General features: G+C 47.3%; 1 protein-coding gene across 1 annotated transcript; it reads right to left on the bottom strand.

The window, feature by feature from the left end:
• Positions 1–3,020: 3,020 nt before the first annotated feature.
• Positions 3,021–8,551, bottom strand: Rpl26l1 (ribosomal protein L26 like 1). The gene is given in 7 exon segments (XM_028893327.2): positions 3,021–3,292; positions 3,294–3,329; positions 4,136–4,185; positions 4,188–4,275; positions 6,931–7,107; positions 7,183–7,383; positions 8,522–8,551. Coding segments are annotated over 7 exon segments (696 nt in total). The 3' UTR covers positions 3,021–3,178.
• Between the last annotated feature and the right edge of the window lie 3,064 nt (positions 8,552–11,615).

Below are 11,615 nucleotides of genomic sequence, written 5' to 3'. Positions count from 1 at the left end.
AATGTGTATGTATATGTACCTGTGTGAGATTGATGTGTACCTCTGCAGAGGCCAGAGATCATCATAACTGATGTGGAGACAGTGTCCTCTGCAAGAGTCTCCAGTGCTCGTAATTGCTGAGCTAAAGGTTTTTTTTTTTTTTTTTTTTTTTTTTTTAACAGTGAAGCCCAGGAGTCCTGCATGTCTGTCCTACCTGCATCAAAGTTGCGCCTGCATCCCTTGGCAGCAACTGTAGATTGTGGTTTTTCCACCTCACACCTATGCTTCTCAGCACAAGCTTTGGCTTATAGCCAAAGGCCACAAACCACACTAAGAAGTTAGCCCACGGGCCTCCCAGGAAGCTGTGGTGGTTGGATAAGAATGGCTGCCATAGACTCCTATATTTGAATGCTTAGTTACCAGGGGACTGGCACTATTAGAAGGACTAGGAGGTGTGGCCTTGTTGGAGTAGGTGTGTCACTGGAGGTGGGCTTTGAGGTTTCAGAAGCCCAAGCCGGGTCCAATGTCTTTCACCCTTCCTGCTGCCTGTGGATCTGATTTAGAACTCCCAGCTACCTCTCCAGTGCCATGGCTGCCTGCATTCCACCATGCCTCCCGCCATACTGATAATGGACTAGACCTCTGACACTGTAAGCCAGTGCCAGTTAAATATTTTCCTTTATACGAGATGACATGGTCATGGTGACTCTTCACAGCAATAAACACTAAGACAAAGCCATAATGCCCATTGGCCTTTGAGACCCAGTTGGGGTCAGCTGCAGATGCATGCCCATTGAGGAGCTGAATCCTGTTCTGGCTTCAGTGTGTCTTCCGGCCAGAAACCACATCTGGCCAGGGATATGGAACAGGCTGGGTTCCGTGTCCTTGTGTGTGTGAATCTGTGATGGGGGACACAGCCTCGTGTTACACTCCAGCCACCATACCCCCAGCAGCCACAGTGGTGAACACAGTTGCTTCCTCTGTTTGCAGGCTGTGTGTGATGGTTCGTGTTGGCTGTCAGCCTGCCTGAATCTGGAATTAACTGAAAGACAGCTGGACACACCAGGGAGGGCTTTTTTGACCAGGTCATTCAAAGAAGGAAGACCCAGCATAAGAGGGTGGAACCCTTGGGTGGCAGTCCAGATATGAGGCCCAAGGGAAAAGCTTGTGGACTGAGCAGCTACTGGGTTCTTTGCTTCTGCGGTGTGAAGACAGCCACTGTTGGATGAACCCAGGCCATACTGTGTAAGCGATCTAATAAATGCCCTGCTCGTATATATTCATTCTGTAGGTTCTGTTCCTCTAGTGAACTCTTGCACAGCTATAAACTTAGCCTATATGACCTCTAACTTTCACTCAACTTCTGGACTCCTAAACTTGAGCTGATTGAGAATGAAGGCAAACTTTGATAGACAGTATCAACCTGAGGCTGGAGAGCTGGCTCAGCAGTGGAGAGCACTGGCTGCTCTTCCAGGGGACTCCAGTTTGATTCTCAGCTCACACAGTGGCTCACAACCCTTTTAAGTTTTGTGCTGCCCTCTTCTGGCCTTAGACACTGCATGCACATGGTGCACAGATCTGCAGGCAAAACACCTATACATAGACAAATCTCAAAATACTCAAAATAACAAAACCCACACACACAGAACTTCCTAGTTAAGCTACTCATTATAGTCACTTTACTCTACTTAGCAGGTTACACCTCTGATGTAGTCAGCAACCACTTTGTAAGCTGGGTATGTATTCTGCAGATACAAATCAAGTTTGTGTGGATTTAAGAACTGCTGAAGTTGATGTGAAACACACACATCACACCCAGGAATGGGAGGGCGAGGATGGAAACTAACAGAAACAAACATGTGACGCCTACAGTCAGGCAGGGTTAGTGACCTGATACTTTAATTTTCACAGCCTTGAAGATGGGCACTGCCTGCCTATGATCCTGACGTTCTGGAGGCAAGAGGAACATGACTTCAAGGCCAGCCAGCTTGGGTTACATAGTGAGGTCTTACCGAAAAATGACAGTAATTGATTAAAAGTTAAAACAAGGAAGAACAGTTCTTGCTTCTGGTTGTTGTTGTAGCTTTTCATATAGGGAGAATGAGCAGGGAGTGGAGTTGGGTGGTACAGCATGTTTCTGACATATGTGCGGCCTTGTGTTCCATGTCAGCGTGCAAAGGAAAAAAGGCTGTTTAATCCATTCTAACCAAAGGCTGATTTCCCAGGGGTGGCGAGTATTCTAGCCTGAATCAATCTTGAAGTTTAATGGAGTCTAAAACCCACATGCCAGTGGGAGCCAGACAAGTAAAGGCAGCGGGCAGTTCAAGCCCGTGCAGGAGGGGAATGAGGATGCCAGGCAACCAGGCCTAATAGGCATTCATAGGACTTTCACATCGAAAATGCTAGAATTGGGTTAAAACCAAAAATACAAAGACAAACAAACTCAGAGTCAAATCTCAGCACAGATTGCTAGTTCCCGAGTTGGCTCCAGCGGAGGAACACTTCAATTAGATAACATACTAGGCCTTGGAAAAGGGAGCCTGGGCAAGGAGCTGCAAGAGACCTGGTTCATCTGGTTAAGAAGGGATCTAGGAGCTGAGTGGTTGTGGCGCACAGCTTTAATCCCAGCACTCAGGAAGCAGAGGCAGGCGGATCTCTGTGAGTCTGAGGCCAGCCTGGTCTACAGATCGAGTTCCAGGGCAGCCAAGGATTATACAGAGAAACCCTGTCTTGAAAAACCAAAGGGTTGCGGGGAAAGAAGGGATATGGGGAATAGCAGTGAGGAAGCCTGAGGACCATCGATGAGGCCTGGTGTGCAGGTGAACAGCAGTGCGAGTCCAGTGGGCTCTGAGGGTGCCAGTTGGTATCCTGATACCAATCAGACAACACCCTGCCTCAGAAACCAGAGCCCCGCCCTTCTCCCTCTACAGGCACAAAGAGCAAGGCCTATCACTGCTACTGCGCTGCTCCACCTATAAACATCTGAGAGACTGACGGGGTGGATGAGAAGTCTTTCATTTATAAAATAATGCAAATGCCACTTAACATTAGAAAACAGCTAAATTTTTACTCATAAATTATCAAAACTGCAAAAGGAGATTTACAAGAGTAACAGGTCAGTAGCAAAACAGGTGGACAATGAAACTCATCAGACACACTTTGAAAAGTTTGAAGCAGACACCAGACAAGGCCTCTGCAGTCAGCCCTGGCTGCATGCCAGCCTGTTCACTCCTGTGTCCTCAGTGAGCTCCCTGCATTGGCCTTTCTCTTTCCCAAGTTGCCGAGACTTGGCTCTGCATTCAAGAATTTTTTTCCCTGTCTTTGTCTGGTTCCAGTCTGGCTATAACCACCTGTTAAAAGACAAAACAGAGTTTTAATAGAAGGAATTTATAATCTCCATAACCCCTGACAGTGGAGCCTCCCTTAGGTTCCTCCTGCCAGCCAACCTCAGGACCTCAGATTCCCAGAGGCTCCTACAAGACATTTATGCAGTTCCGTAATGTGTTGGTTATGGCTGAAAATTGTTCTTACATCCCTGGCTGGCAATATATACTGCTTAGAAAAAATCTGGATTCTCACCAGCTACTGGGTAATAATGCAGGAACTATGAAGACAGGACCCTAACTAACCACTTGGGGTTACGGATCTGAAACTCAGAGAAAAACCCCTCCAGCAGTGTAAAATCAGAGTTCAAAGGTGAACAGCACATCTTACCTGGGTGGGATACCCAGGAAGAGGGCTTTGCCCTTTTCCCTCAGGACTTTTTCTAATGGACAAGTGATGCTTAGAACGCCTGAGCCCTCTTGCCAGCAGCTTGGGGATACAGCATGAAGAAGGGGAACACAGAAGAGCTAGTGCTTCTCAACCTTCCTAATGCTGCGACCCTTTAATACAGTTCCTCATGCTGTGGTGACCCCAACCATAAAATGATTTGTTGCTACTTCATAGCTGTAATTTTGGTACTGTTATGAATCGTAATGTAAATATCTGATATGCAGGATACCTGCTTTATGACCCTGTTGCGACCCACAGGTTGAGAACCAATGCTCTAGATTCTTGTTGAGGCCACTAAGCCTGCCTGGCTTACCTCTAGGCCTCAACCACTCCCACCTACGCAGACAGTCGGGACATGCCAACGCTCAGCCAGGGAACCTACCTTGCTGGGGTGGATGCTCACGTGGACAGTTGTGCTGTTAGTCATCTCATCTGTCCCTGCTTGATGTAGCTGACATGCTGAGTTCTGTACACTTGGACTACCTTGCTGACCTGTTGACCTTTCGAGTGTCCTCAAACCACCTAGGACAGCACAGCACATGGGGGAAGCTGTTAGGAACACATGGGCTAAACATACAAACCGGAACGAAAACAGACTTGGCAGTCAGAGCTGGCTGTTTTTGTGCTACATAATTGTCTTATGGCTGGTTGTGTGGAGATTCTTCACCTTTAATTATTTACCTAAGGAAGAAGAAAAATCTTCCTCAGCCAGGGATAGTCATTACAAAAGTAGTCTTGAGATTAACAAATATAGGGCGGGCAAGATGGCTCACCAAGTAAAGACCATCGCCACCAAGCCTGAGGACATGAGTTCGATTACCGGGACCCACAGAGTAGAGAGAATTCCCACAAGTTGTCGTCTGACCTCCACAAGTGCACTGTGGCACATAACACAAATAATGAATCAATAGACGTTTTCAAAAACAGGAGAATATAGTCATTCTCTAAATGAAGACAGAAGCCAGGTTTTTGCACATTAGGCAAGTTCTCCCACCAAGCCACATTCTAGCTTTCAACACCTGACAGAAAATGGTGTCAAGAAAATTGTATAGCTGATCGGTGGTAGTAGTGGCAGCGGTGGCGGCGGCGGCGGTGGCAGCAGCAGCAACAGCAGCAGCAGCAGCAGCAGTAGTGCATGCATGCCTTTAATCCCACCATTTGGGAGGCAGAGGCAGGAGGATCTCTGAGTATGAGGCCAGCTCTACAGAGCGAGTTCCAGGACAGCCAGGTCTATACAGAGAGACCCTGCCTCGGAAAACAAAAAGAAAAGAAAAGAAAATTTCCAAAGACTAACATGCAACCATTTGAAACCCTCAATTTTAAAGCTACATTGTGGGCCTAGGGATGCAAGAGCACTTGCCTAGTGTGTACAAGGCCCTGGGTTCAAACCTAGCACCACAAACACAAAACTAACCTGTGGCTGGGAGTGGAGTCAGTGGCGGAGGACAGGCTTAGTATGCACAGGCCTGGCACTACATAGGTCTAGCACAGTAGCACCTGCCTGTAATTCCAGCACTCAGGAATCAAGGTCATCCTCCACTCAATGCTCTGTACCATTTAGCTTGAGTTTCAGTTTCTTCATGTCTAAAAGAAAACACAATCCACACCTCATACGTACTTTTAAAAACTCCTTTATCCTACCTATCCTATTCATCTAGTTCATAATTTTTTTCCTAGTCAACAAGTACTAACTGAGCCCTGCTGGGAGCCAGGCTCTGGACCAAGAGACCGGGCAACAAGCAGGACCACTCTCTGGTACATGGACCTTAAGTGTGAGGGGCCATAAGCAGCTCACAAGTAAATACACAAATGTCATCGCTGATCAGGAAAAGAGACAGGAGAAGTGACTCAACTGATAGAAACGGCTTTTGTCACAATAGGACGACGGTGTTGGGATTACAGGGAGGTGACCCTGCTCCGTGAGGACTGCGAGGGTCACTAAGGAAAATCACAAGACATCTGGTGAGATGTGTCACCTACGGACATACAGAAGCTGAGAGGAAAATCAGATTTTAGAAGCAGTGGGAGTGTTAGGATCAAGACCGCTCTAGGGGTCAGAGCTTGTGTCCCAGTAGCAGAGTGCTTGCCTAGCAGGTTTAAGGCCCCCGGTTTGCTCCCTACCACCACAGTTAACCACCACCACCACCACCACAGTTAACCACTACCATCACCACAGTTCACCACCACCACCACCACCACCACCACCACCAACAACAACAACAACAACAACAAACCCCAGCCTTAGCTAAATAGTGACATCCTGTCTCAGATTAATTTCAAAAAGTGGGGAGTTGCTATCACAGAACACACACTGAAAGCTTGGAGAGAATACTAAACAGGAGGAATGTTAGACCAGACACAGGCCTTGATGAACTCCAGGAGTTAGGTAGGGATCAGAGGGGGAAAAACAATCAGAAGAGGAGTCTGGGAAGTTGCAAGCCACTGAAAGCATGAACTCAACTGTGGTGGTGCCACCTGTTTATAAATGTGGCCACTGTACTGAGCCACAGAGGTGCTCTCAGCTCAGAGCAGATTTTATAAGGCCGCAGGGGTGAGACTGGAGGCCATCCACAAGTGAATGGGAGCACAGTTGTAGGCAACTCTTTTGGGGAGGGGGGGGACCACACAAGTCTCACCATGTAGTCCAGGCTTCCTCAGTCCTGTTCACAGCTAATGTTCAGAACAACGAATGCCTGCTAAGTGCATAGTACTCCTTCCAGCAACCGATCTAATCTCTGCCGATTTCATCCCCCACAGTCCTGTTACACCCTATGCTCCAGTCACTGGGAACACATGGTCTTTGATAGTTTTGCACCTCTGACTTGCTGCTACCAACTCATTTTCCCTGTCGCACCTAGTATCGTTACATGGTTGACTCTCTCAAATCCCTGTCCAATTCTGCTAAATTCATGAGATATTGTAGCACTTTCTCCTTCAAAGACTGGCTCAAGGAGCCATCATGGCTAGCTATACTTGGCAAACTACAGGTCAGTGGGCTAAACTGAGAAAGCAGATGTTTGCAGTCTCGGCATATTATTACTATTATCGAGGAACCGAATGCACTGAAGTGGCCTTGCTGAGGTCTTGGGGTACATGACTACTCCGGGATTTCATGCTAAGGGGGTAACTGAGCCATACGCCCCTGGGTAACTAGAACCCGAGGACTCCTGGATGTACCTGGATCTCATCGTCCTTGAGGATGGGCACGGAGCGGACGTTGTACTTCTGCCGCAGTTCCTTGGACAGCCGGGAAGACATGGTCTACCGGAGCACGTGAGAAGGGACATTGAAGTGGCTTTTGAGGCTTATGCTGCGCTCCGAGGTCTCCAAGAGGTGGAACTTCCCGGGGATCGCCTGTTAAGAGCACAGGATGTAGGAAAGAGCCAGTTATCTATCCAAGAAGGGGTCGTGGGAAAACCACTCTCCCACCAGTTCCGGCTCCGGTGCAGTGCGCGCAGGGCCGGATATGACGTTTCCCCGCGGCGCAGTCGCAGAAGGCATGCGAGGCTCCGCTTCCTGCTGCAGGAAAACGGGACAGCGCCCCCTGCGGCTGGAGTCGGGTCTCGGCGTTGGTCCCGCCCAGCAGTAGAGCCGGCAGGGCAGCAGGCTCGAACCCCTAAATCTTAGGGCCTAAGAGGTGGGACCGCTTTGTAGGGCTTGCAACAGAAACTCATCGATGCTTCTCTGGCTTCAGTTTCCGGTTTTGTACTGGGGACCGAATCCAGGCTTTTAGGACCTTTTCTAGCCTGGCCTGGTGTCTCATTCCTATCATTCCAGTACTGGAGAGGAGTTGCCCAGGGGATCAAAAGTTCAAAGCTAGCCTAGACTATATGAGACCCTCTTTCAAAAACAAAAGAAACAGGACCTATTCTTTTGGGTAGACAGACAGGCATTAGCCGACTCGGAGGCCACTGAGGATGGGCTTTCCTTTCAGATCAGCTCGGCCTGCCATATCTTGTTTCCTTCGTAACACACTAATTTTAAGGAAAGGAAGCACCACAAATTGCCCCTCAAGGTTTGTCCGCTAAAATGTCGACCTTGGTTGCCATGATAGTTCTTTCCCCCTCCCCCCCATACCCTACATACCCTACAAGCTGCTTTCAGGCCTCCCCTGCCCAGCCTGTCTATATTCTTGGACTCTTTCTTGGGTTCTTCTATCTATTTCCTCCTGGTAGCAGCCGAGATTACAGCTTGCCTGCCCTGTTAGTTTCCCTAAAATTCCCATGAGATGGTTCTCAAAACTTCATTCTGAGTCCATTTTTTTTAAAATTATTTTTTATCAGTAAGACTAAAACCCACTCTCTATTTCCCAATAATGCTTCTATCACTGAGCCATATGCAGCCCCAATTCCATGTCCTTTTAGTTTCTCACCATTCTCAAACACTCCACCCTCACCCCCATTGCCCTCAACGAAGGAGTCTGTAGAAGTGATTCATTAAGTTTACCATATGAGAGAAGCCACGAGGCACAACAAAACCCACTATAAGAGTTTAAGGGAAGGGAATAGAAAAGATGTGCATAGGCCTATGAAATGAGCGTGGAGGAAAAGAGAGAAGGAATAGGTGGATCCCACTTTTATAGGTCCCCCCCAACACACACCACATGTGCATATGGGCTTACAGCTACGTCGTGCATGTGCTGGGGGAGTGGCTAGGAATTCTAACAGAAGTCACATGGGTATGTACTGCACAGTTGTTCTCAGCATCCTGGGTACAGCACCTCCTTCCATGGATATTCCAGCCCATTCCGTCATAATGCTTACTATACCCCATGCATGTCCTCCAGCAGCTTAATCATGTCTGGATATAACATCTAGTACAAAGTAAAGGCTATATGAATTCTTATACTGTATTGCTTAGGAAATGAAAAGAAAAATCTGTACATGTTCAATATAGATGAACAATTTTTTTTGTCTAAATATTTTCCGCCTGTGTCTGGTTCAATTTGTGTGAACTCTGCCCATGTGGCAGGCTGATTGTACATTGTCCACATTCTTTAAACACCATGACACACCATTTGAAAGCCATCTGACTGGCTTCTTCAGAATTACTAAGCTCAAAATGTGAAATTTTGGGCCCTACGACAGTTCTATAAAAACACATGGTGGGGGCTGGAGAGATGGCTCAGCAGTTAAGAGTACTGTTTGCTCTTCCAGAGGTCCTGAGTTCAATTCCCAGCAACCACATGGTGGCTCACAACCATCTACAGTGGGATCTGATGCCCTTTTCTGACCTGCAGGCATACACGGAGAGCTGCTCATACATAAAAATATAAATAAATTTTAAAAAAATTTAAAAAATCACATGATGGGCTGGGCGGTGGTGGTGAACACCTTTAATCCCAACACTTGAGAGGCAGAGGCAGGCGGATCTCTGTGAGTTTGAGGTCAGCCTAATTACAGTGGGAGATCCAGGACAGCCAGGGCTACACAGAGAAACCCTGTCTCAAAAAACAAAAACAAAACAAACACACAAAAAACCCACATGGTGGAAGGTCAGAGTTATATCTGAATTGATTTAAATTAAACTAGAATTTAATTTGTTGGTGCTGGGGATTGAGTCCAGTAACTCAACATGTTAAACACACACTCTACACTGACTTACACTCGCCTGTCCCTTAAATCTGAACTTTTAAAAAAGCATTCTCTCACCTTCCAAAGGTTTTTGGGGAGTAGCAATGTTGTTGTTTTGTTTGTTTACACACACACACACACACACACACACACACACACACACACACACACACCCCTGTTGTTTGTTTATCTCTTGGATCACAAAGTCATAGCTGGTCCCAAGTGTGTCTTTCGTGCTGGATCTGGGAACTGCCTGCTTTATAGTTTTAATTTTCTGATCTGTAGAATGAGAATGCAAGAATTCAATGGGTTTCCTCGAGTGTTCAGAACAGTGCCTGGCACAAAGCAGGTATCAGTCTTCCTAAGAAGAGCAGATGTGTGGGGCTCCCTCAGAATAATCGAAAGACAGCCTTTGCATTTGCTCTAATCTTCACATTTAGACTTTGCATGCTGGGGACTGGCGCTCTAATAGTGAGCTGTATCTTTGTCTCTAATACTTAGCTATATAGAGCTCACAAGAGTCCTAAAATTAATCTCAGTGATGCAAACTGTCAGCTTTCTGAGTGATGAAAACATGTGTGATGCAACACGCTGGCGAGAGTATGAAGTGTGCATCCTTTACTTTTTTAACTGCTTGAGAGAGCTTTGGGAAAGATCCAGCTCACCATTGTGAGAGTCCGTCGCCCCTCCCCCCCCCCGTCCCCGCCCACCTCCGAGTCCTAGACCGGCCCCTCCCCGGCCAAGTAACGAGCTTGGCTCCACCTCTGTTGGAAGATTGCTGGTAGCGCGGGCGCCACCTGCAGGTTCGTCAGATTAAGACACGCTGCTCATCCTATGGGCATGAAGTCTTGGCCCTGGCTGTGCCATAGTCTGAGAAGGAAGCACCTGCCCTGTGAAGGCCCCCTTCCCTGAGCACTGTAGCGGCCGGCGAGGAGGGAAGGAAAAGGCTTCCAGCTCCCGCTGTTTTCGAGTTATTTTGTGTAATCTCTATCATCTCTAGCCCTCCCATTCATCCATTCACTGTACATTTGCTGAACACCTACTTTGTGCCAGATGCTGGCTATGAGGTTGCAATGTTCACTTAACAGATGCAGACTCTAAGATGCAGAAAGGATGTCTTGCCCAATGCCAAAAAGCCACCTTCAGGCTGATCCTGTGCACATTCCTAGCTTATTAGAGTTGGTTATGGAAGTCCAACACCAGTATTACTGGACCTTTGGCTATTGCAGGATCCTGTTTAGGACTTTATTTCAGAGGCCCCTGCAATCAGTGTTGGAGATTTTTGGAGGAAGGCTCCACTTGGGCAAAGTATGCTACTGCAGTTAAGGATGTAGAGACCATAGTGACTTCAATGCCATCCATTGTCACTGTGTCTGGGTTGCCAGGGTTTGGGAAAGGGTCATCAGTGACCTCAAACGAGTACTGTGATTAATGGTGTGTGCCACCATGTCCAGTGTCTGTCAGTCACTTTCAGTGGAAACACAGGGGCAGGTGCCAGCATGACTGTGCCCACAAAGGGTCAGAGGTCGTCTTCATAGCAATCATGGAAGTTAGCTCATTCATTCACTGGCTCCCTTTTCACTCTTCTGCACACTGAGGTCATTCCCCACACATTTCCTCAAATGTTCATTCACTTATTGATTTATCTGGCACCTACACGAAGCCATGTACAGAGCATGATGGGAGATGTGGGGAGCACTTTAACTGTTATAATCTCAGTCTTCACAGGTTGAGCTAAAGCAGTGGTTCTCAACCTGTGGGTCATGACCCCTTTGGCAAATTTCTCTCTCTCAAAAATATTTACAGAGACAGGCGGTGGTGGCATATGCCTTTAATCCCAGCGCTTGGGAGGCAGAGCCAGGCAGATCTCTGTGAATTTGAGTCCAGCCTGGTGTACAAAGCGAGATCCAGGACAGGCACCAAAGCTACACAGAGAAACCCTGTCTCGAAAAACCAAAAAAGGGGTTGGGGATTTAGTTTAGTGGTAGAGTGCTTGCTTAGCAAGCACAAGGCCCTGGGTTCGGTCCTCAGCTCCGAATTTAAAAAAAATTACATTATGATTCCTAACAGTAGCAAAATTACAGTTATGAAGTAGCAATGAAAATAACTTCATGGTTGGGGTCAGCACAATATGAGGAACTGTATTATAGGGTCGCAGCATTAGGAAAGTAGAGAATCACTGCTTTAAAAGGAAAAAAAGACAAAAGGGAAATACAGCAGACTCTCCCACTCCGACCCTCCTCCTCCATTTCTGGCTTTCCCTTTTGACACAGCTCTGATGATCTTGGG

The sequence above is a fragment of the Peromyscus leucopus genome, chromosome 8b, assembly GCF_004664715.2.
Source record: "Peromyscus leucopus breed LL Stock chromosome 8b, UCI_PerLeu_2.1, whole genome shotgun sequence".
NCBI lineage: Eukaryota > Metazoa > Chordata > Mammalia > Rodentia > Cricetidae > Peromyscus > Peromyscus leucopus.
Note: the sequence above shows the minus strand (reverse complement) of the source record. Positions and strands in the feature narration are given on the sequence as shown.